Source organism: Neophocaena asiaeorientalis, unplaced genomic scaffold, assembly GCF_003031525.2.
Source record: "Neophocaena asiaeorientalis asiaeorientalis breed wild unplaced genomic scaffold, Neophocaena_asiaeorientalis_V1.1 scaffold40, whole genome shotgun sequence".
Taxonomy (NCBI): domain Eukaryota; kingdom Metazoa; phylum Chordata; class Mammalia; order Artiodactyla; family Phocoenidae; genus Neophocaena; species Neophocaena asiaeorientalis.
In genome coordinates this window covers 15,382,518-15,407,742 of record NW_020185335.1, presented here as the reverse complement: position 1 = coordinate 15,407,742, position 25,225 = coordinate 15,382,518, and the positions used below count along the sequence as shown (strand labels likewise).

Here is a 25,225-nt window from a genome sequence, read left to right as displayed (position 1 = left end):
ACAGGAGCCGGTCCTCACAACACGGAGGATGAAGCCAACAGAGGGGGCGGGGTAGCTCCAGGGGGACATTAAAAGCACAGTTGGGGGCAGGCAAGCGGCACAGGGGTGCTAAGCGCTCCAGATGCTCACCTGGCACGTCAGGGGGCCTACTGGACCCACCTTCCCGTGTGAAAGTCTCATTTAGGGTCCTGCCACCTCCTACCAGGCCCTTGGAAAAGAGGTAGTGGACCCACCTCACCCTAAGAGGCAGAAGCACACGGCTGACGACGGGCAGCTGCTTGTCTGAAGTGAGTGCCTTTGTGGGGACAGCACGCCACCACTCATCGCAGGGCAGAGCGTGCCCAGGCCCCGCAGGGCTCCTGTCCCCGTCCCCACCTCCACGGTCCGTGCAGCAATCCATGGTCCATGGCAGCGACAGGGGAAGTGGCGAGAGGGAGCACGGAAGAGGCAGGTGGTGGGGGGGAGCACAGGCCCCCACACATCAGCCCACTGTCCAGGGCGGCAGCTTGCACCTGGGCCACACAAAGTGATTTTTTTTTTGCGGTACGCGGGCCTCTCACCGCTGTGGCCTCTCCCGTTGCGGAGCACAGGCTCCGGATGCGCAGGTTCAGTGGCCATGGCTCACGGGCCCAGCCGCTCTGCGGCATGTGGGATCTTCCTGGACCGGGGCACGAACCCGCGTCCCCTGCATGGGCAGGTGGACTCTCAGCCACTGCGCCACCAGGGAAGCCCAAGTAACTGATTTTTAAGGGGATAAAGGGAAGCAGCGCTCGCTGCCACTGTCCTCCTGCCCCAGCTTGTCCCACACCCCACGTGGGTGTCTGCACCCTCTGCAAGACAAGAGGGTTCCACGTGAGGCCTGGTCACCTCTGCGTCACACGGCAGTGGGGCCCGTATCTGTCAATGGACCCGTCTCTGCTTGTTGGCATCTGGCTCTTCCGTAAGTGAGCAAATTGAAACAATAAATAAACAACTACACCTCAATAACTAAATTAAAAAAAAAGAGAGAGACCACACCACGTGCTTGCAGAGTTTGCCAGCTGGGAAGAGGGACACACAAAAAGAAGCATCGCAGCAAACAAAGCCCCCACCCCATCCCCAAGCCCTCACGGGAGACGGCAGAGGACACCGTGAAGCTGGAACCACCTCACCGGGGCCAGGGGATCCTCACGCTGTGGGGAGGCTGCCCGCTCTTCCAGCCCCTGACGTCCCGCCGGACAAAGCACAAGACTCAGGAAGTGATGGCTGCAGAGCCGTGGAGGCTGGGGCACCGGAGTGCCCCCAGGCCGCCGACCACGGAGCACCCAGCGCGGCCAGGGCCCCCGCACGCTGGGAGACACAGATGGGGATCCACAGCAGGAGCCCAGCCATGCTCTGCAGGGTGCGCAGGGGACCCTGACCATACCCAGGACAAGGGAGCATCCCCTGAGCATCAGGCATCCGGCCTCCACAGCCTCCCTCTGCCCTTGCTCTGGGCTGGCAGGAGTGGACCGGATTCTCCCTGCTGCCTGGGAGCACCCCTTGGCCCAGGCACCCTGTGCCTTCACAGGGCTCCTGTCCTCCCCTGGGCCTCCGCTTTGCGGGGCAGACACAGGCCCGAGAGCCCCCTGGTCACCACTCCTGATTCTCGGCGGTCGGTTCCCAGAGAAGCAAGAGCTCTCAGGCTTCAGAGGCGGGGGACCCTGACCGCAGCGCTGCACTGCCTGGTGGGCGCTGTCACCGCTGCTGCGCTTCCTTCCCCAGGCTCCAGCCCAGGGGGCTGCCCACGTGCGGGCTGGAGGAGAGAAGTAAGGAAGGGAGGATGGAGAGGCCCCAGCCACAGACCCCACAGAGAGGTCAGCCCCAGAGAGGCTCTGGCCCACCGCCAGCCCTGCTGCCCCGCCGCAGGCTCAGCGCGCACGCCTGCCACGCCGCACACGTCTCCTTGGTCAATGCGCCTGTGCTGACCTTGCGCCTGCCATTCGGGTCAAAGGGCCTGTGACCATCAGGCTTAGGGGGTACTTCCAAGTTCAAGATGTGCCCTCATGACAAGCAAAGAGGACCCTGACCCCAGAGAGCCTGCAGTGGAGGGAGTCGCCACGCGGCGTCATGGGTGGGGGGGGGGCGGGGATAGCGGCAGGCAGGCAGTGAGAGGAGGACGGACGCTGCAGGAGCCCATGCTGGCCCACATGGCGCCCTGACAGAGGGGAAGGGCAAGTGCACCGCGAAAGGGCGTGCGGGCTTTCTGCACACTGGTATTTTTGCAACTTTCCTGTAAGTTTGAAGTGATTTCCAATTAAATGTTAACAAAAACCTTGAACCACACCGCCTGCAGCCCCCCAGATTTCAGAACATGAAAGAGTCCCTGCCCTCCGGACCTGCCGAGCGTGGGGGCGATCAGAAGCGAGTGGATGGGTTTTCGCTGTGAGTCCCCGTCAGGGACAGAGCCAGCACTTTCCAGGCCAGGCGAGCAGCCGGCGTCCTCCTCACTGCCACCGTCAGCAACGGGGAGTGCCCGTGACGTCACAGAAGCCGAGCGCAGGCGCTTCCTCAGCAAGGCCTGAGCCCGGTTCTCCTGCCTTCGGGGCGCACCCCGTCCCAGCCCGTCCTGCGCAGCGCGGGGACCCAGGCGGAGGCTCCACGGAGGTCTCGCCCACCTGAGTGTGGAGTCTGGCCTTGTTCCCCTCAAGGGTCCCGGGGGCGGGGCGGTGAGCAATACCCCCAGCCGGGAGGCGGCTCCTGGGGAAAGCCATGGGAGGTGAGGAGTGCCCCTGTCGTGCTCCCGGCAGCGGGGAGGCGGGGGACGGCGGTGGCCTCTGACCAGCCGGGGAGCGAGCCCAGGCCCAGGCCCAGGCCCACCCCAGACCCCGGGGGCAGCCGGCCTGTGATTGCGCTCTCCGCCCCGGGCCGTCATCGGCCATGGAGACGGCTCCATTCTGGACCGTGTGTCTCACTGACCCCCTCGACTGAGTTGGAAACGCTCAAGAACACGCCGCCGCTAGCTCCAGGTCTCCTTACCTTCACGTTTATGAGGCCTCGCTTGTGGCCAGCAGATCGTCATCCCTGCCCTGTCTCCACCGCCCCCGAGCCCCCACACCGTGGACCACACGCTTCCTTCTCGGACCGTGAAGATGCTCAGGGCCAGGCTGCCACCTCCTATTCTGAGCGCGTTTCAGTGAGGAAACCCCTACAGCCCCCAGCAGGAGCCGGGTGAGGGGGCGGCTGCTTGCCCCAAGTTGTTAAAGTTCAGTGTGACTGAGGAGGGAGACGCTGTCCACCCGCACCTCCTCTCTGGCAGCCTGATGGACCCACATGCCCCGACGCTGCTCTGCTGGGGACCTCCTCCCAAGCGGGGTCCCTGGAACGACACCCAGAACCGGCGGACTGAGCATCCAGCAAGGGGAGGCAGCCCCATTACTGCAGGAGGGCTGGACGCTGGGACAGGTGACTCGGGTGTGAGCACGAGTCCCCGAGAGGCAGAGAGGACCGCAGGGCACAGGCCAAGAGCCAGAAAAGGACCCTAAGCCATGGGCATGGCTGAGGGCCCTGGACCAGCTGGGCTGACGCAAGAGCCCAGGCAGCAGGCAGCCAGGGAGTGAGAGCCATGGCTGGGGACCTTGAGGCCACCCTGAAAGCTGCCCACACAGCGTGGGCGGGAGCAAGGCTGGTCTGGAGGGCCATCACGTGTGGGAGGAGAGGCCGAGGGGGCACGAGCCCAGCAAGGGGGGTCCAGGTGAGAGGTTCTTGAGTAAACGGATACATACTTCTTGGTGTCACTTTTCATAAAATGACAGTAAAAACCACCCAAGTTGCGCCTACGTTCTCGAGCTAAGACATTCAACAACCATCTATTGAACGCTGCCGTTTCCCACTGCAGACCGAGGCCCACAAGGGCAGGGCCTTTCCGCCGCCCCTCCTGGCACAAGTGAGAGGCAGGATCACTGCTACTTTCAGCTTCTAAAACTTCTCACGGTGACAGAGGTCAAGAGTATGTACATCCGCTGTGAAGAAAACAATCTCTCAAATCAAAATTCCACCTCCAGCAAACCCGAGCCTCTGCTGTGACCCTGACCACTCGTGACCAGCAGACCTGGGTCACTGAAACGAGACAACAGTCCTCTCTTTCCGTTGACCCCCGGAGCTTAGAACAGCACAGAAAGCAGGGAACAGTGACTTCCCAAGCGGGGAACCTCAATTTACAGCTTCCGTGAATCTGTCCAAATGGGCGACTGCAAGGCTGGGGGCCGGTGACACTGTCGGCGTCCACTCTGAGCGGGTGCCAGCGTCCCGCCAGCGCAGAAGTTTTAACAAGATCCTGCCGACAATGATCTCTGCTTGAACTCGGGCTCTCCTAGCTGAGGCTATCAGGACCCAGCTCAACGTGGCCCAGAGGACAGAGCCCAGGAGGAGCCTGGCTGAGCGCGGGGAGCCCTGCTGGGCCTCACTCTGCTCTGCACCGTCCACACGGCAGGCAACGCCCCCAACACCAGCACCGCCCCGAGTCGAGGCCCGCCAGCGGCGCCGCAGTTCAGGCCCGTCCCCGAGCGGTGGGGACTCACCCTCTGCCATCGGCCTCCTGGGAGGTCGTGGCCGCGTGATGCCCACGTGCCGCCAGAGAGAACACAGGGGCTCACCTTGGTGTCCTCCTCATTCCCCTCCGCGTGGACAACGTAGGGGTAGCCGTCCTTCTGCAGGTTTTCGGACACAATGCGCACCTCGACGCCGGGCAGCGGGGTCCCCACAGAGCCTGCAGGGGGCAGGGAGGCGCGAGGGAAAGAGGCGGTCAGCAGCATTCTGAAGGACAGAGCTGCACACTGAGCTGCTCAGGTCTGCCTGACGTCACGTGCACACACGGAGGTGGGGGGATCCCGCGTGGATGTCACGTGCACACACGTGGGAATCCCGCGTGGACATGACGTGCGCACACAGGGGTCCTGCCCCTTGTCACGTGCACACAGCGGGGCGAAGCCCCAGGAGCCAGAAGCACAGCCTTAGGCGGGACACGCAGAGCAGCAGCCAGGGCTTCGAACGCCCCACAGGGCCTCCAGGTCACTTCGAGAGGGCCGTCCGGTGCCCAGGGCAAGATGCAAGGGCACTTCTCACTGGAGCGCCTGGCTGAGCGGTCAGGGCACCGATGACCGCAGTCTGTCGCTGGCGAGGGACTGGAGTGGGCCAGATGCCAGAGGGTGAGCGGATCCTCACGGCAGGGGTGACGCAGCCAGCGTCCCGGCTCGCTCGTTAGGCGCCCGTGCGTGGCTCAGCGTCTTCACCCCTGTGTGGCTATAATCAACTTTTGAACCTGCAAAGGTTAGGTCAGGTGGTGCCCTGGCTGCAGTGGAGTCCCCGTGGCCACTGTAATGAATACCTGAGGCGGGGCAGAGATTCCAGGGCCAAACGCTTCACTTCAAGGTCTCAGGGCCTTTTTTTTTGCGGTACGCGTGCCTCTCACTGTTGCGGCCTCTCCCGCTGCGGCTCCGGACACGCACGCTCAGCGGCCATGGCTCACGGGCTCAGCCGCTCCGCGGCATGTGGGATCTTCCCGGACCGAAGCACGAACCCGTGTCCCCTGCATCGGCAGACGGACTCCCAACCACTGCGCCACCAGGGAAGCCCCTCAAGGCCTTTATTTTAACTCTTATCAATGAGGACTTGTCACAGGAGAAAAGTCCCGGGAAGCCCACTTGGCAAACTCCACGAGCTGCTTAGTGCTCTGGGATCCACACGCCTGGAAAAGTCTGTGACACAGGGCTCCGCTTGCTAGATGGCGCCGCCCTGTCCTCCTCAGCCTGTCTTCTGTCTGAGGTCCTGGGGGCCGCCCCCGCCGCATCTTCCTCCTCCTTCCTCCCCTCCTTCTGTTTTGCTTCCAAAGATTTAAAAACTACAGTGAAATCCATATATGATGCAGCTATTCATTATAAAGCCTAGGATTCAGGGGCATTCGGCACATTCACAACACGGTCCCATTACCACCTCCATCTAGCTCCAGAACTTTCCACCAGCCCAGAAGGAAACCTGTCCCCGTCAGCTGTCGTATCTTCCCCCCACCCCAGCAACCACTAACCCATTCTCCGTGGACTTGCCCCCTGGATGTTGTGTATGAAAGGAACCGCCAGGCATGTATCCTTCTCTCTTTCTGCTGCGGCCAATGGCTGCACGAGTGCCAGGACGCTCAAGACCGGAGACAGCCTGGAAAAGGAGGTGTTCCACCTCAGCTGCAGACAAGACACGAGGACCAGAGACAAGACCTAGGCTGTGAACGTGAGCTGGGTCCAAGCCCTGCCCTTCTGCAGGCTCTGCAGGACCCGGGGCCAAGGCGGCCACAGTCCCGACACTCGGGATGTGTTTCCCAGCGGACCTCAGCGTCGTAGCTTCCCTTTGGATCTGTCTCCAGTGAAGCGCCTGTCTCAGCCCTGTCGTCTGCGCTGCTCCTCCTTGGACCTCACGTCTGATAAGGACCGGCGGGGCCACAGCTCTGATTGCTTGGTTACAGACCAGGCCCAGGCATCTTGCAGATTTTCCCAGGTCTTCACATCACTCCCAATTGCTCATATTCCATGGCCAAATGTCAGCAGGCTGACCTAGGATTTAGCCCTCGGGGTGTGTGTAAAAGCCACAGAACAGAAGGTTTAAGGGAAGAAATGGGTTGATAAAGTGCAGGAGAGAAAGGCCGTGTGTAAGAGGACATCGGTCGGGCCCACAGGGCTGATGGTCCTTCTTCCTGGCTTCCCAGGCAGTGAGAGGCTTTCTTGCCGTGTGAATCGATTTATCACTTTCTGAGACTGGTCAGGGTGATTCCTTTCGTATGTGGCAGAAGTAAAGCGTTCCATGAACACACCCTGAGCCGTCAGGAGGAACGTGATGATTTCATCAGAAGCCACTGCATTAAGCCAGGTGCAGAATCTTCAGCACGAGCAGACGCCTCGCTCAGGAGTGAAATCTGCTCCTCCTCCCGTTTCTTCTGAGCTCTCGTCCCCGCAGTGCTGTGACGCCTGCTCAGGCCCGAGCCCTCCAGACGGCCACGCCTCCTGACGCGTGCGCCCTGGGGATCCTCGGAGGACGAAAGCCCCTCCATGTCCCTCGTTTCGTGTTTGTAAAAAGACGCTTTAGTCTCCTAAACCTTCCCTGAGATCCAGAGAGCAGACTGAGGCAGTTACTAATTAGAGAAATAGAGGAACACAGACACAAAGAAAAAGCAGTTACCTCACAGCTCAAACGATAAACCGGTCATAAGACAGAGTCGCACCTCCTCCTCAAGAGACGCACACACTAAGCTGACGCGCATCTCGGAGTTGTTCGCGTGAACGGAGGCCCCCACCCGGGTGGAGGATGGTGACTACATGCTGAGACCCCCAGACTCGCTGGAGCCAGAAGGCTGATGACTGATATTCCTGGGACACCACCCTGTTACCTCACCACCAACCAGTCAGAGGGATGTCACACATCCTGCAGCCCTCCCCGCAAATGTCGCCTTTAATAGCCCTTCCCTGAAAGCCATAAGGAGTCTGGGTCCTTTGAGCACCAGCCGCTCGCTCTCCTTTCCTGGATCCTGCACTTTCCTTCACCACAACCCAGGGTCAGTAAATTGGCTCAGCTCAGTAACACTTACAGAAAGGAGGAAGCAGAGGCTCCATCCAGGCGCTGGGAACACAGGGAGATGTGGGGAGATGCTGTGGAGAAGGGAACCCTATGGGATCTGCTGTGGCCTCCAGGGAGGTGAGTGGCTGCCCTCAGTCCCACAGGACTGACAGTCACAGGGGCATGTCCCCACTTACCCACAACTTCTGTACAACTTGGCTGCAAACTGGGGGTCCCTGAGCCCCTCCTGGGATTAAACAGTTTGCTAGAGCGTCTCTCAAAACCCAAGAAAACAGGTCACTTCCTAGAGTATCACTTCATTACAAAGGATACAAGGTGGGAACAGCCAGATGGAAGACACACCTCTAGCAAGTATGTGGGTGGGAGGGAGTCTCTAAACTTGCACACTCTCCAGGCACATCACACTCCAACACCAACCCGTGTTCACCAGCCTCGTTTTGGGTTTTTATGAAAGTTCTATTATGCAGGTACAGTTGATTAAACCATTGGCCATTTGTACTTGATTCAACCTCCAGCCCCTCTCCCAACCTAAGGAAGTCAGGACTGTCCACCCTATTCAATGAAACCTGAACCGCTAAGAACATCTATAAAGAAAACACTGACAGGGCTTCCCTGGCTGGCGCAGTGGTTAAGAATCCGCCTGCCAACGCAGGGGACACAGGTTCCAGCCCTGGTCCGGGAAGATCCCACATGCAGCGAAGCAACTAAGCCCGTGCACCACAACTACTGAACCCACAAGCCACAACTACTGAAGCCCGCACGCCTAGAGCCGATGCTCTGCAACAAGAGAAGCCTGCGCACCACAGCAAAGAGCAGTCCCTACTCGCGGCAACTACAGAAAGGCTGCGCACAGCAACTAAGACCCAACACAGCCAAAAATAAATAAAAGTTAAATAAATTTATATATAAAAAAAAGAAAACGTTGTCCGAATTACAGCACCACTACCACAACGGTGGCATTAAAATCTCCACAGAAACACCTATGATTTGTTAAAGTTAGGTCTACAAACGGCAAAGACTGCTGTTAGGGCAGGGCAGCTGCTCAGACCCCAGAAGCCCCCGCCCCTACCCCAGTGGGTGGAACAGAGCAGGGTCAACCACGCAGGGCCAGCCTCCTACACCCAACTAGATGGAGTCCCGCCCACGCCAAGTGCACGCTGCCCTTCCCACGCCGCGTGACGCTGCACCGCCCACGCCACGTGCACGCTGCCCGTCTCACATCGCGAGAAGCGGCCCCGCCCACACCGCGTGGACGCTGTCCTTCCCACGCCGCGTGACGCTGCCCCTCCCAGGCTGCATGAGGCTGCCCCTCCCACGCAGCGGGACGCAGCCCCTCCCAGACCGCGGGACGCGGCCCCCACAACGCGTGACGGGGCCCCGCCCACACAACGTGCATGCTGCCCCGCCCACACCGCGCGACGCGGCCCCTCTGACACCGCGTACACGCTGCCGCTCCCACACCGCGAGACGCTGCCACGCCCACACCGCGTGACGCTGCCACGCCCACACCGCGTGCACGCTGCCCCTCCCAGACCGCATGACACGGCCATTCCCACAGAGCATAGACGCGGCCCCTCCCACACCGCGTGATGCAGTCCCTCCCATACCACGGGATGGGGGCCTTCCCACCCCCCGTGACGCTGCCCCTCCTACGCCTAGTGCACGTTGCCCCGCCCACACTTCATGCGCACGGCCCCGCCCACACAACGTGCAGGCTGTCCCGCCCACACTGCATGGCACTGCCCCGCCCACACCGCGTGACGCAGTACCTCCCAGACCGCAGGATGGGGGCCTTCCCACGCCGCCTGACGCTGCCCCACCCACACCACGTGCACACTGCCACGCTCAACCGCGTAATGCAGCCCCTCCCAGACCGCATGGACACAGCCCCTCCCACACCTCGTGATGCTGCCCCTCCTCACGCTGCCCCCCCCCACACCACGTGACGCGGCCCCCGCCCACACAACGTGTACACTGCCCCGCCCACACAGCGTGACGCGGCCTCTCCCAGACCGCCTGACACTGCCCCTCCCACACTGTGTGACGCTGCCCCTCCCACGCCACGTGCACGCGGCCCTGCCCACACCGTGTGACACGCGCCCCACACCGCGTGACACGGGCCCCACACCGCCTGGACGCGGCCTCTGCCACAGCTCGGGACGGGCCCCTCCCACACTCGCAGGGACTGAATGTCCTCCTGGTGTCCACTGGGCAACAGGCTGGCTGCAGTCAGAAGGGCAGGCTGTCCTTCCGCCTCCCTTTAGAACGGTGTCAGCTGTGGCCAGGTGACTTTAATTGTCCTGTGGCGCTGTCTGGCCTCGGTGACGGTGCCTCACTGGGTCCTGGAGCGCCTGTCCGGCAAGCCCTGTATCTGATAGCAACCTCCTATCATCGCATGTCAGGCCCAGCAGCTCAGGTCACCACCCGGAGCCTCAGCCGAGCAAACAGTATGCTTCAGGCCACGCGCCCCTCCGGGCCGCCAGGGAACCTGTGATGGGCCAGGCTGGCAGGATGTGTCCCCGGAGCAGCCCAGAGTCCCGGCTGGAAGAAGTCCGGCCCAGGAGTCAGGGGCACAGAGGACACAGCCTGATTGCTCCGGAAGCGGTGCTCAGGGACTCACTCCCGGATTCAAGGTTGACGGCTACTTCCTTCATTGTTCCTAAACCAAAGAGCCGGCCGTGCACCCACTGTGAGCCGCCTGCTTCACGGGTGAGAAAAGACCCCGGGCGCTTGGTTCCGCTGTCGAGAAGAGGCCACGCACAGCCACGGCAGAACCCTGAGCCTCAAGAGCTGCAGCCAATTAAGATTCGAGAATTTCTGCCCAGAAGCCTCGGGTTTAGGGCACGGGCGCAGGTCCCTCTGTCCCGGGGCCTTTGCCCCCGCCCGACAGAGGGTGTCCTGGCCCGACAGTGCGAACACTTGCTCCGTCTGTGTGACTTCTCCAAGGCCATCAGAGGGGTAAGACCAGCCCAGTATCGGGGCTGTCGTGTGGACAGTTTGCAGCTTCTTAGAAAGTCAGGCTCACGCCCCCTTCTGACCCAGCAGTTGTACTCTGAGGCGTCTGCCCACGAGATGTAAAGACGCATTCGCACAAAACCCTGCATACAGACCTCCACGACAGCCGCCTGGGGGCTGCCCGCGGCTAGACACGACCCAGCGTCCTTCGGTGGCGGACGGGTGAACGCCGAAGGTGCTGCTCGGTACAGGATGTGTCTCACACTCGTCCTGCCAAGTGAGAGAAGCCAGACCCAAAGGCAGGTCCTGGAGGCTGTGCCTCTGTGTCGTTCCAGGAGACGCACAGCTACAGGGAGAGGAACCAGGGACGTGCTCGCCGGCCTGGGGCAGGAGGCGCTGACCGCCAAAGGGGGAAGGTCTGGAGGTGATTCAACTTCGTCTACCCGAGTATGACGGCAGACACACTGAAAACTCACAGACCTGCCCACCAGAAGGGTGCCTTTTACTGCCGTGCAAGACAAGTGCATGCACAGAGGCAAGTACAGGCACACGATGACTTAACGTTTATTTCCAGACGCCTACTGTGTTTTGGACAAGCTGGAGGGTACTGACCGGGAGGGCTAGAAAAGGGCCCAGGACAGAACAGGCTCACGTCTCAGGCCTCAGGCCTGCAGGTTCCCTGTCAGGGACCCGGGACGTGAAGGCTGTTTATGTGGAATGGCCTAGAGAAGGCGGGACAGGAAGACCAAAGGGCAGGAACCCGTCTAGAGCAGCAGACCCTCCAGACGCGTGCAGGTCCCTGAGCACAGGCGGGATGTCCCTCCTCCCTCGCCCCCGACACCTGCCGTCTCTCCCGCTGCCACCGGCCTGTGTGGCTCAGGGCACCTGCATGGGAAACTCTGGGCTGCGGGCGACCTGGTCTGGACGGAAGCAGCCCCCAGCCCGGGAGGAGGGGAGGGGGGCGCCGTGCCAAGCACACGGCGTCTGGGTCACCTGGGAAGGACATTGCCACCCTGAGAACGTGACCGTAGCCCAGCAGGGGAGCATCCTCCACAGAATAGCCCACCCGAGGACCCAGAGCAGAGGGAGGACACGGCTGGCGGGCGCCACTCGTACCTGGCAGGCGAGCTGCGGTCAGGGGGTTGGACAGGGCCATGCCGATCTCCGTCATCCCGTACCTCTCCAGCAGAGTGTGGCCGGTGATGTCCTTCCACTTCTCCAGCACAGGCAGGGGCAGGGCGGCCGAGCCCGAGACCATCAACCTGCCCGGCACAACCACAGGCTCCTGAGCTCTCGGGAGCACATGGCTTCTTCAGCCCGGTGAGAGCCACACGCGCCCAGCACCCCAGTCACCGTCACCCTTTAACTCACGGCTAAAAGTGCAGTTCGGGCTGAAATTTAACTCTGTTCTTTGGAAAGAATCTTGGGTATATTTTAGAATGCAAATAGGTCTTCACAAGGAAGGGGTAATCACAGTAAAAGGAAAAGTGATTTGAGGGTCCCTGGTGGCACGCTCTGCAAACAGTCAACGTGCTGTCCACAAACAGCCCCGAAAAGAGCAGTGATAAGAGGAACGCGATGATAGCTTGTCTGCTTTGGGGACAAAACACCACCGGGTCTGAGGCGGAGTGGGGGAGACGGAAGCAGGCAGCCTCCAGGGAGGGGCGCACGGGGGCTCCTCCACGAACACTGCCTGGTGCTGATGGCTCACTGACAATGACATCGATCTGACATGAGAGCCTCGGCATGCGCCATGTCCCGAAAGCACTGTGCGCAGGAAGGAAGGTGCTTCTGCTTGTAGTGGGGGCCGGAGCAACGACCACCCCTGTGCCCCGCCCGGAGGTGCAGGCACAAGGACCCCCCGCCCCCCAGGAGCCCGGCTGCTGAGATCTGAGGGCCTGTCACCCGGAGTCACCCTCACCTCCCCTCTCTGGTCTCACTCTTGCCCTTGGCTCCTGAGATCTGGGTACATTGTGCTACCAGTCCCACTCTTGTCCTGGTGGCTGCGCTTTGGATCCCAGCCCCACCACGGTGCCTCGTGGGAGGCCAGACCAGGGAGGTGCTGGCGTGGCACCCTCAGAAAAGGGCTCTAGTTCCATCAAAACGTCTTTACAGAAAAGGCGCAAAGAGTGGTTGAATGGGAGCAGAAGAACAAGATGAAATGCTCGTCTTGGGTAACTGGAAATTCTCTCCAGGAAACGAAGGGCTTTCCTGAGCTCCTCTCAAGGACTAGGAATCAGACGCACAGAGGCCATGAAGCTCGTGGCTGTCCAGCACCAACTCGCTGCCCTGTTAAAGGCTGTGTCTGCCACAGACACACGTGTCACACCTCTTGGGCGCACGTGTCATCGTGCCTGTGAAGACCTGCCAAACCGCTCACTTCTGTGTGCCCTGCAGATGAAGCGCTTGACCACGAGCAGAGAGGAGCTGCAGTTGGCAGGCTCATGGGAACACACAGAGCAAACCCCATGCCACCGAAGGGGCCAGACAGCCACACGTCTGTCAGGGAGTGTGTCTGCATGGGGTCAGGGAGGGGGCAGGGCTGAGAGCCAGCAGGTGTGGGGTCAGAAAGGACTTTCCCATCCTCGTCCTTCAGACTCTACCGGAAGACAGGCGGACAGACAGAGACAGAGGGACAAAGAGACCCAGAGATAGAACAGAGACACGGATACAGAACACAGGCAGCTGCGCTGGGAGCACAGATACGTAGAGAGAGATGTAGATACACATTTTAAAGCAAAGAAAAAATACTGCTTCCTAAAACTTAGTAGAACTGACTCACTAAAAATAAGTTATATTTGGCTTTCTGGATGGGAAGGTGGACTATTTTCATTTACCTGATTTTTTCTTCACAAACTGCACGCACGAAATCCTGGACATGAGGGTGGGTAAAATGTTTGTCGTAATAATCCATCAACTTGCTGTATATGGTAGGCACTGCCATAAATACATTAATCCGTGGAGTTTCAGAGCTTAAGAACTTTTCCCAAACCTAAAAAGAAAAAAGGAAGCACACAGCAAAAAGATTAGAAGACACGCATGCACAGACACGTACGGACCCTCGGTTCCACGACGAGTGCTCTCAGCAGAGGACCCCCCTTTTCTTAAGCATCAGAGAGGCTGTAAGCGGCTCCCGTCTCAAAGGGGGTCTCACTTTGACAGGGTGACACAAGCTCCCGGACCTTCCGTGGAGTCACTGTGCAGGGGACACTGGCGTCTGGCCTCAGGGGTGGCCCGTGAGAAGGAAGAGGACCGGCGGGAGGAGTGGCCCTGGGCCTGGGCACCGGCCTCGGATCTGCCGTCAGGGGAGACGTGGCGCCTCAGACTTTTCCAGCCACGCGGACGAGGGTGGACAGAGCTGCAGGAGGGGCCAGGTAGGCCTGAGCACAGCGTCTGGCAGACGGGCACGCACGCACGGGGAACCGATGGCGTCTGCTGTTTTCTCGGAAGAAGTCATGTGAAGTTTGTATCTTACTCTGTAACGGATGTTTCTCGTTTTAATGTAAAGATGCCTCAAGTTTCTCAGCTTATGCTGAGAACGTGCTCGTGTGTTAGCCCTCATCTTCCGGAGAAGGGGCGCTCTCCGTTCAGCCACCGCATGAGCCCATGGTCAGGGCGGGACGGGGAGCGCGGGGTGCTCAGCACACCCCACACAGACAGCCTTCCCCCTCAAGGTGTCCAAAACGCTGCGGCCGGCCCGGCCTGCCCCAGTCCCTGATCGCACACTTGCAATTACCTCCTCACCACAGCTGCTTGACAGAGCAAAGGCACTCCCCTTTGGGGGGAAAATTACATCGTTCTTTTAAAGACAACCCCGCCCCCATTATAAAGCATGTATGGGGCTTCCCTGGTGGCGCAGTGGTTGGGAGTCCGCCTGCCGATGCAGGGGGCGCGGGTTCGTGCCCCGGTCCGGGAGGATCCCACGTGCCGCCCGTGAGCCGTGGCCGCTGGGCCTGCGCGTCCAGAACCTGTGCTCCGCAGCGGGAGAAGCCACAGCAGTGAGAGGCCCACGAACCGCAGGGAAAAAAAAAAAGTCATGTATGAAAAGAGAAAAATGTGACCCATAACTAAGAAAAAAGTCAATAGAAGCAGCCCCTCAATACGGATGTTGGAATTCTCATGCAAGGAATTTAAATTAATAAGTAGGTTAAGAGATTCAGAAAAGGTAAATGAAATGGGGGATGATCAAGGATTTCATCAGAGAAGTGGAACTGCAAGAGAACCGTTATAAGCTGGAAAGCACATTATGTGAAACTAGGAATTCACTGGGTACGCTGAACAGACTAGATGCAGCAAAGACAGCAGTCAATGGGAATGACCTAAACCGAAGTACAGACAGGAAAGAGGAGAAAGAGAAGAGTGTCACCACGTGTGGGACAAGATGACACACTCTGACCTGTCAGGAAAGACAGACGTGCTTGGTCAGTGGAGACACATCCACGTCCACACATGGGAAGACTCAGTGTCGCTAAGGTGGCAGCTCTCCCCAAACCCCAGCAGCTGTGTTTTCCGGAAATTGACAAGCTGACCCTGCAGTTTACAGGGAAAGGCAGAGGACTCGTAAGAGTCACAACAACAAATGTGAGAAGGAGGGAGGAAGGCGGAGGACGCACGCTTCCTGACCCAAAACTTACTCCAAAGCACCAGCATTCAACGCCGTGTGAGGCTGGCGTAAGATCAGACACACAGACGAACGGAGCAGATGCCCAGAAACAAATCAATATGACGATGGCCAATTGAGTTTGACAGAGGAGCCAAGTCACTTCCATAGGATAATCTTTTCAACAAACTGCGCTGGGACAACTGAATATCGACATCCGAAAGGATGAACTTTCGACCCTTACCGCACCGTACCTAAGAATTAATCCAAAGTGGATCAGAGACCTAAACGTATCAGCTAAAACTATAAAACTTTCAGGAAAAAACATAGGTGAAAATCTTCATGACCTTTGGTTAGGCAAAGATTTCTTAGATACGACAGCAAAAACATGATCTATGAAATTAAAAAACTGATAAAATAGATCTCATCAAAAGTTAAAGCATGCGTGCTTCACAAGATATCATTAAGAAAATGAAAAGACAAGCCCAAATGGGAGAAAATACCTGCAAACCATCTATGTGATAAAGGACAGGATCCAGAATATATAAACTCAATACTAAGAAGACGAATAACCCAATTTACAAATGGGCAAACATCCCAATAGATAGTTCAGCAAAGAAGATACACGGACGCAAATAAGACCATGAAAAAACACTCCCCGTCCTCAGTGATTAGGGAAATGCTAATTTAAACCACAGTGACATACCACGTCATATCCACTACAATGACCATAACAATGGTTTTAAAAACCAACAAAACAAACGTTGGTGAGGATGTGGGGAAACTCACGCACTGCTGATGAGAACGGGGACGAACAGCCACTGGGGGAAAGTGGGGCAGTTTCTTAAAATGTTAACAACAAACATCGCGCGCCCAGCAATTCTACCCCTACTTATCTACACAAGGTACGTGAAGAGTGTCCACACCGGGATTTGTACGCAAATGTCCACAGCAAAAGCTGGAACTGACCCAAATGCCCAGTAAACGATAAATGGGTGAGCCAAACGCGGCCCGGCCACATGCTGAAGCACTACCCAGGGACCAAAGTGACAAAGTACTAATACGCGTGCTACAGCGTAGACAGAACTCAAAGACGTTCTACAGAGTGAAAGAAGCCAGACCCAAAAGACCACATGTTCTATGACTCCATTTACACACACAGCCCAGAAAAGGAAACGCTGTGGAGACGGAGGACAGACAGTGGTTCCCAGGGGCTGGGTGTGGGAATAGGGACTGAGATAATAGTTGAACAAATCCTATAAATTTATGTAAAATCACTACATCGTTCATGATAGGTGAATTTTATGGTATGTGAATTACATCTCAATAGAGCTATTTTTAAAAAAGGACAATGCAATGAAAACATTTTCAGTGAAACACAGCTGAGAGAATTTGTCTTCAGCCGAGCTGCACTACAGGGCTTCCCTGGTGACGCAGTGGTTAAGAATCCACCTGCCAGTGCAGGTTCAAGCCCTGGTCCAGGAAGATCCCACGTGCCGCAGAGCAACTAAGCCCGTGCACCACAACTACTGAGCCCACGAGCCACAAGTACTGAGCCCGCGTGCCTAGAGCCCGTGCTCCTCAACAAGAGAAGCCACCGCAATGAGAAGCCCGCACACCACAATGAAGAGTAGCCCCCACTCGCCACAACTAGAGAAAGCCCGCTCGCAGCAACGAGGACCGAATGCAGCCAAAAATAAATAAAATAAAACAAATATATATATTTTTAAGCTGCACTATAAGAACTATCAGGATTAAGGGAAACGACCCAAGAGAGAGACACAGATCTGAAGGAAGAAACGAAGAGCACCAGCAAAGGGAATATATGGGTGATTTAAAGAAATTTTAAGGACCCCTGACTGTTTAAAACAACAATAGTAGCAGTGTGTCATGAAGATGAAGGAAGAGAATAATAAGAAACAGAAGGAACAGGAATATAAAGCACAGGTGCATTAGAGGAAAATCAACACAGTTGGTTCTTAGAAAAGATAATAAAGTTGATAGGCCTCTAAAACAAGAGTGATCAAGAAAAAAGAAAGAAAACATAAACTACCAATATCAGACACCTAAAGGAGACATCACTACGGATCCTAAAGATATTAAAAGGATAATGAGGAGAAATTATAAACTACCCTATGCCAATAAATTTGACAATTTTGATGAAATGGACAATTATTTTTTTTAAAGTACCAAAACCGACACAAGAAACAAAATAGAAAATATTTGAAGTCCTACATCTATTAAAGAAACTGAATCCTTAATTAAAAACCTTCCCAGAAAGGTTGGCCCAGATGGCTTTAATGGAATTGTGTCAAACGCTGAAGGAAAGAATACTTTCAGCCACACAGAAACTTCCAAAGAACAGATAAGGGGAGGAGGGGTGGCTGCCACGCTCCTTTCACAAACGAGCAGAGCTCCCATACAGAAGCCTAACAAGGATGTCACAAGGAAACCACAGACCTGTGTTCCTTGTAAACACAGAAGCAAATGCCTTAACCGAGTATTAGCAAACCAAAGCTAGGAGTATGTGAAAAGGGCAATGCATCACGGCCGGGAAAGTTTACTAAAGGAAATTAGAAATATTCAAAACTTTAATCAGTATAACTAACCACATTAACAGAATAAAGAGGGAGACAAATAAAGGGGGTAACTCTATACAATCAATTCAAGAGGTAAAGAAAACCCATTTGATAATATTCAACCCACCCTATAATTCAACTCTCAGAAAACGATGGATAGGAATGTCCTCAAGCTAATATACGGTATCTGCAAAATACTATAAGTAACATCATACTTAATAGTGAAATATTAATGTTTCTCCAAGATTGAGAATAAGTCAATGATGTCCACCATTACCACTTCCAAATTAGACTCACCAAAATTTAAAATTCTCTTTATCAAAAGACTATTAAAAAAGTGAAATGAGAAACCAGAGACGGGGGAAAGACTCACAACACGTATTTCTGACAAAGGCCTTTTATCCATAATATATATGGGACACCTACTGATTAGCTATAAAAAGACAACCCAATTTAAAAATGGACAAAAGCCTTGAAGAGGCATTTCATAAAAAGAAAATCTCTGAATGACCAGTAAGCGTATGAAAAGCTCTCAACACGATCACTCATCAGAGAAATGCAAATCTTATGAGGCCAGTGAGGTAGCAGCATTACACACCCACTAGGATGGCTGAAATCTAGAAAGCGCGACTCAGTTGCTAAAGGGTGGGGCACGCTGCAGACAGGAGCATAGAACGGATAAGCACTTGGGAAAGGGCTGGGAGTTTCTTAAAACATTTCACATGCGTGATCCTGTGACCCACTAGTTCTAACCCTGGGTATTTACCCAGAAGAAATGGAAATGTGCGTCTGCAAAAAGACATGTGAGAATGTTCCCAGCAGCTTCATTCATAAAGCCAAAACTGGGAAAAGCCAGATGCCCATGTACAGGAGAAGGGATGACAACTGTGGGTCCTCGGTGATGGAAGGAACTCGCTCGCCGCTTACACACGCAGCACAGATAAGCCTCAAAGGATGCCCAGTGGAAGAAGGGAAACACAAAGCCTACAGACGCTGATCCCATTACATGCAAATTTCAAGAACAGGTCAGCTAACTTATAGTAACAAAGACCAGAAGACGTGGTTGCCCGCAGGGGGGTGACTGGGGGTTGTCACGAAAGAACTTCTGGGGCAATGGGAATGTTTTCTTTCCCAGCCTGGGTGTGGGTTATACAAGTGCAGTCATCAAAACATACTAAACTGTACACTTAGATCTGTGCATTTCACTTCATGGAAACTAAAACTCAATAAAAGGAAACAAAAGCACCCTCACTGAGGTGGCTCGAGTCAACAAGACTGACCACAGTAAGTGTGGGTAATAATCTGGAGTAACTAGGACTCTCACACATTGCTGCTGGGAGGATGAAACATGCACCCACTCTGCAGAACTCTTTGGCACTTCCAACCATAATTAAATATACATCCAGCCCAGTGGGTGTCCGGCACCAGCAGGTACAGATCCAAGAGAAATGTCCACAGAAAGATCTTTATGCAAATGCTTATAGCAGCTTTATTCAAAAGATCCCCAAACTTGAAACAATCCAACCTCCTTCAACAGAAGAATGGATAAATTGTGGTGCTTTTATACAAAGGAAAGCAACACAGCAACACAAAAAGAACGAATTACAATTGATGGAACTCAAGAGTAAATCTTAAAATAGTACGATTAACTGAAAAGCACAAAAGGACACATACTATGGGGTCCACGTATATGAAGAGCCTGTGAAACTCAGCTGTGGTGCAGCCCCGACTAGGAGAGAACACTGTGGGCCATGTAAACGTGCTCTGTCTTTATCTGCGTGGTGACTGTCACACAGACACATACTCAGTTTACATACATTTTACTGTATGTAATTTATGCCTCAATTAAATAAAAGAAGCGTGACAACATTCCCCACTTTACAAACCCCGGTGAGTTGACAGCTCTAGGCCATGAGCATCAGCGATGCTGACGTCAGAAGGAGAGGGACAACTGGGCGTTATGTGCCCTGCTGGACAGATACACACACTGCCTGTGAAGTCTCCTCCCTGCCAAAGCAAAACAAAACCCTGAACCTCATCACGCCTCTAGACCTAACTACCAACTTTCAAGAAGTATAAGGGATAGCGAGGCATGCTAAACGACACCACAGGGATGTAATCCACAAGATCAGACTGGGGAAAGTCTACAGGACACACAATTTCATAAACAAAAACTGCGAGGAAAAGACTGAGGAGAAACTGAGGAAGTAAAACCACGTGCACGAGCAGGGGTCCAGCCGCCGAGAGCAAAGTGCCTGTGAGAATCCCCGGGGCACAGAGACCTCCTGATAGGCCTTCCCGCCCAGCAGTGGCTGTGACCTTGACCAGGCCCTGCAGCTTTCTTGCTATCTTCTCACACCACTGTGTTAATCTGGACAGAATCCCTCAGCTCCCTTCCAAGCTCTGACATGCAGATTTGCTGGAAATCCTGTGGGGCATCCTACTTCCCACTGGCTTGTTAAAGAAACTCTGTCCGCTAAGTCCGCGCTGGCCTGGCCAGGCTGCTCCCCGAGGTGGAGGGCAGTGCCCTCGCTGCCACCTGGCACCAGGGAAGGCATGGGTCCTTGGAGGACACACCGGACAGCACTCGGGCATCTCCGGGAGCGTGGGTATCCCGATCTGGCTAACCAGGAACAGCCTCGAACCCGTTCCTTCTCACTCACGGTGGCAGCGCCTGCAGGTTAGCGCCTGCAGTGTGCAGACCACTGGTGTGCAGACCCCGCCACTACCCAGCCTGGCGAGTCCCGACAACCGCTTCACGGGGCCCCTCACGGGGGGTGCTTATCCTGCTCACCAGGGCTCGCCCGTCGCCACGAGCACTAAGACAAGGAGACGCAAAGCAGCGCAGACCGTACCACGTCCAAGGTGAGGTGCAGGGCCCTGGACCGAGAGGAAAGGGGACAGGCTGGGTGAGGTGGCCATCACTCTGGGAACCTATGGTCCTGGCCAGGCCTCTGGTGGACACACATGTGGTCCTCACCCAGGCTTCCCACCGGAGGCTGAAGAAAGAACAGAGCTCACACTCAGCCGAATGAAGGGGGAGGGCCGGCCCTAAAGTCATCAACTCAGACACTTGACCCCTGGCACAGAAACGACACCTGCCCTGGGGGCTGCCTCCTGAGAACTGTTGCAGCCGGGAAGGCGTGGCCATTGTGAGAACTCACCCCCATTGGCAAAGGGAACAGCAGCACCGCCACCGTGCCGCGTCCCCGCTGCTTCAACACGTCCATACACTTCAAAGTTGAAGGTCGGGCGATCCCGTCAAAAGCCTCTCTAGGGCCTGCGTCTTACCAGTGAAAACACTCCTGCGGCAGCCAGACCGCAGAGCCCAGACGGATGTGAGCAGCTCCCAAGCGGGATGCACACAGGAGCCCACACCGGATGCAGCAGAGCGAGGGTCTGGGGCCTTTTCACGCACCAGCTCCCCGACGTGACCCTGCAGAGCATCCGGGACTGGAACCTGGGGCTAGACCTCCAGCAGGACTGCCCTGCCCAGCAAAAGCCAGGACAGAGTTGGAGCACAGCTGCCACGGACGCCTCCTCAGCTTGAAGCAGTGGCCAGGGATTAAGCCATAACCTATTTCTGGCAATTCTAACAACACACGGGAGGGCTCTTATTCTGTTTTTTTTTTTTTTTTTTTTCTTATTCTGTTTTTAAGGTGCTCTGGCCAAAGTCTGGCAATGACAGAGGACACTCCACAATGAAAGGCTGGAGACAAGAGAACAGATGCCTGTTTATCCCGTTCCAATGGCCTGTGTGCGCAGCCCCGCCCTAGTGGCCCCAGGCTGTGGGTCAGATCCCAGACGCACTTGAGCTTAAGAGCTCTGCTTCCCTCCCCCAACTCCGCCTGCAAACACCTCCACCCACTTCAATAAGACGCAGATTTCTCAAAGCCCAGAATGAACGACCTCTGCGGCCACAGGTGTGCCAGGCAGCAGGCTTCACATGGGCACCGGGGTCCCGAGCAGGGCACTGGTCTCTACAGAGTGCCCTGGCAGTGGCCCCAGCGGCCTGCACCGCCGAGCCGAAAGCAGCGCCACGCGCCGGGGTCGGCGCCCTCCTGCCTCACCGGCCGGGCCCCACCCTGACTCAGTGCCTCTCCGAGAGCCACCGTGATCCCGAGAAGTCACCGGAGCACGTTATTTGCGACAAGGAATCGATCGCAGCCAGGCAGCCTAATCAACAACCAGACTGCATTCCGCGGGGCTGACAGCGGACAGCCCGCCATCACTCTTCCTGCCGTCCCCGAGGTACCGCCACCGCATCAGTCAGCCTCGCGGGACGCAGACAGCCCCTCACCCCACCGTTCACGGAAGGGCTTGAAGCCGCCAGGAGCTGAGACCGTGTCAACACCACTGCAGGTTTCTGGGCCCCGCATCTCTTTACACTCATTTCTTCGTTTTTTGTTTTCAATGAATGGTAATTGTTTGTTTTTAAATATATTTACGTATTTGGCTGCGCTGGGTCTTAGTTGCGGCAGGCGGGATCTTCGTTGCCCCATGTGGGATCTTTACTAGTGGCATGTGGGATCTGGTTTCCTGACCAGGGATCGAACCCAGGCCCCCTGCATTGGGAGCAAGGAGTCTTAGCCGCTGGACCACCAGGGAAGTCCCCACGCGCATTTCTCAAAAACAAGCTTAGACAAGCCCCGATATTTAATAATGCTAAAGGTGGGGTTTTCCTATCAATAGTATAAGTAGATTCACAAAGCTCTGAAACTCAGGGCTGCATCTTTTATCAGCCACAGCAAATGTGTTTGACTCTTCAGCCCTGCTGCATGGTTCTGAGAAACCCCAAGTCAGTGCCTAGGATCGGGAAGGTCTGAGCTGACTGTCCCGGCAAGCTGCCCTGCAGCCTCTGGTCTCCAGCCCCCAGGCAGGAGAGAGGCAGCATCCCAGGGTCTCGCTCTCAGAGGTGCAGGCTGAGTAGTGACAGCGAGGGGCCACTGGAGTGACGGGAGACAGCTGGAGGCCAAAGAAAATAAATGGGACCTGGTGGCCTGGGAGCAGGTGGGAATCCCTGAGGTTTGTATCCCTGTTGAGTGCTTCCTTGTCCAAAATCCGCTCTCGTTTTCACAGTATCTAAGCTACACAGGTACATGTTGAACAGAGCCAATCCCATTAGGCTTTACACCAGCAAGACCTCTCGGGAGGGTGAACACCAAGGCCGTCAGGTGGAGCTGCCCACACCCCAAGGATGCTATTCCACATGGAACCCCCGGCTCAGGGACACTGACAAGCCCGCCCGTGTAACCCGCCACCTGCGGCCACGGGCAGTGGCAGATGGAGCTGAGCTGTGAGCACAAGAGGCCCCATCCGCCGTCCCGGTCTTTTTTTTTAATTTAATTTTTGGCCACATTGGGTCGTCGTTGCTGCACGTGAGCTTCTCTAGTTGCAGCGAGTGGGGGCTACTCTTTGTTGCCGTGTGTGGGCTTCTCACTGCAGTGGCTTCTCTTGTTGTGGAGCATGGGCTCTAGACGCATGGCGTTCAGTAGTTGCAGCGCATGGGCTCAGTAGTTGTGGCTCACGGGCTCTAGAGCACAGGCTCAGTAGCGGTGGCGCGTTGGCTTAGTTGCTCCACGGCATGTGGGATCTTCCTGGATCGGGGCTCGAACCCGTGGTCCCCTGCATTGGCAGGCGGATTCTTAACCACTGCGCCATCGGGGAAGTCCCCGCCCTGGTCTTTATACACGTCTACAAACCCAAAGTGTGCAGAGAACTCTATCCCTTTAAGGGAACCCTGTGGTGGGTTTTTCAGTGGAATGTTGTTACGTTTAGCTGCTTATGCTCTGATTCCTGAGGAGCTGATACAGTAAAGTTTTCATTAAACAAATAACCACTCCCCTAAGTGACTTTCAGGGACGCTCCCCCCAGAGGCCTGTTCACAAGTCCAGATGATCACAATGACAAAAGCCAAGGGGGAGCCTGTGGAGAGGGTTCAAGGAGCCAGTGTTCCCTCGTGGCCCATGGGGCCCGTAAGTGGTAACCGTCCATTCATCTACAACAGCTCTGAGCGCCTGCTCTAGGCCCTGGGGACAGGCCCTAAACAGAAGGAAAACCATGCCCTCGGAGGCGACATTTCAGGGGGAGAGAATGAGGACCCACAGCAGAGTCTATGTGGCTTCGAGGTGGTAAGTGGTACACTGAACGGTAGTGCAGATTAGGCCAGGACGGGGGCCAAGATGCACAGAGACTGGGCCTGCAGGCCCAGCGTGGTGGAGGTAGGTGGGGAGGAGGAGGTGGCGGCGGAAGAGGCCAGCAGGGGCCGGGGCTCCCCTCCTGGACGAGGCAGCCACACTTCCTGCTCGCTCTTTACCTTCCTGGGTCTGTGCTTTGGGGAAGGAAAGGCCTGCTCCGTCTGCAGGCCAGCAGCCTGCCTGCACCCCTGCCTCGCCCACCAGGCACTCACATGGATCAGGAACGAGGAAATCAGGAAGCTGGGACCGTAGCCGGCTGGTCAGCCACTGCGGCTCAGCCTGTCTGGGTCCCTGATCTAAGCTCAGGGTGGGGCACCCCTCCATCCTCCTCCTGTCTTTGTGGTGCCCTGCAGGGAGGCCCTCCGAGTGAATGAAGCATTGCGGGGAGGGCAATTTGCATTCTGTGGAGACCCCAGGGTGCTCCTGCACTCCTGCTGCACAAGCCCAGACAGTCACAAAACCCTGGGACTAGGGGACGAGCTGGCTGTCCCCACTTGCCCTTAGCAGTCACTCCCGATAGCCTCAGGGCCCCCCTTTCTCCCCCTCCCCGCTGCCCAGTCAGTTCAGTCAGAGCCCCCTTAGGAAGCCATGTGTGCCGGGCCGGACCGACCCCTTTGGAGAGTCACTGGGACTTGTGTTAAGAGGCAGACAGCCCTCTGTAGACCCCACTGTCTAAATCCTGAGGCCCTGCAGCTGAAAAACAAACAGCAGGATGGGGGCGGAGCTGCGGTAGTGGGCGGAGGAGGGGGCTGGCTGGCTGGGACTGCCACTTCTACCGTTTGCCTCACCGGGTCCACAGCGCTCACGCCGGATTTTAAGCTACGTTCTCCTCTAAACCCAACAGCGCCACCAGTCAGCACACAGGGTCCCCAGCTTCCCTGACGCTGGTCTGCACGCAGCACCCTTGCAAACAGGAGGAGAAAGGGTCCCTGCTTCTCCCTGCTTTGCGTTGCTGGGATTGGGCTCAGTGCCCACCCTGCGCCAGGCTCATCGCTCCTCCGTTAGAGGACGAGACGGAAGGTCAGGGAGGTGCGGGGCTCGCCCGGGAACAGCCTGTCTGTAGCACCTCGTCCTCTCACTCTGACCTGGCACCAGCACCGATGTGAATTAAGGCTCCAGGCGGGACGTGAGGACGGGCCGGAGACGATCAATCTAGAGCTGCCTCTTTCTGGTGGAGACAGAGGAGGCCGACTTCAGTGAACGATGGATTCTGCAGACCAGGGACCCCAGGCCTCAGGGACCCCTCGTGAGGAAATTCATCCTGGAATAAAGTGACTAAACAACAAGCTCTGTGCTGCGGGCCGAGCCTGCGCACCTCT

The 25,225-nt window shown here is 56.4% G+C and overlaps 1 protein-coding gene across 1 annotated transcript in view; it reads right to left on the bottom strand.

The window, feature by feature from the left end:
* Positions 1 to 25,225, bottom strand: part of ACSF3 (acyl-CoA synthetase family member 3) — a 57,303-nt gene that overhangs the window by 23,041 nt on the left and 9,037 nt on the right. The window contains exons 4-6 of the mRNA XM_024735625.1: positions 13,368 to 13,522; positions 11,647 to 11,792; positions 4,614 to 4,726 (exon numbers count right to left, since the gene is read on the bottom strand). Coding sequence (XP_024591393.1) covers positions 4,614 to 4,726; positions 11,647 to 11,792; positions 13,368 to 13,522 — 414 coding nt within the window. The remainder of the gene's footprint in view (positions 1 to 4,613; positions 4,727 to 11,646; positions 11,793 to 13,367; positions 13,523 to 25,225) is intronic.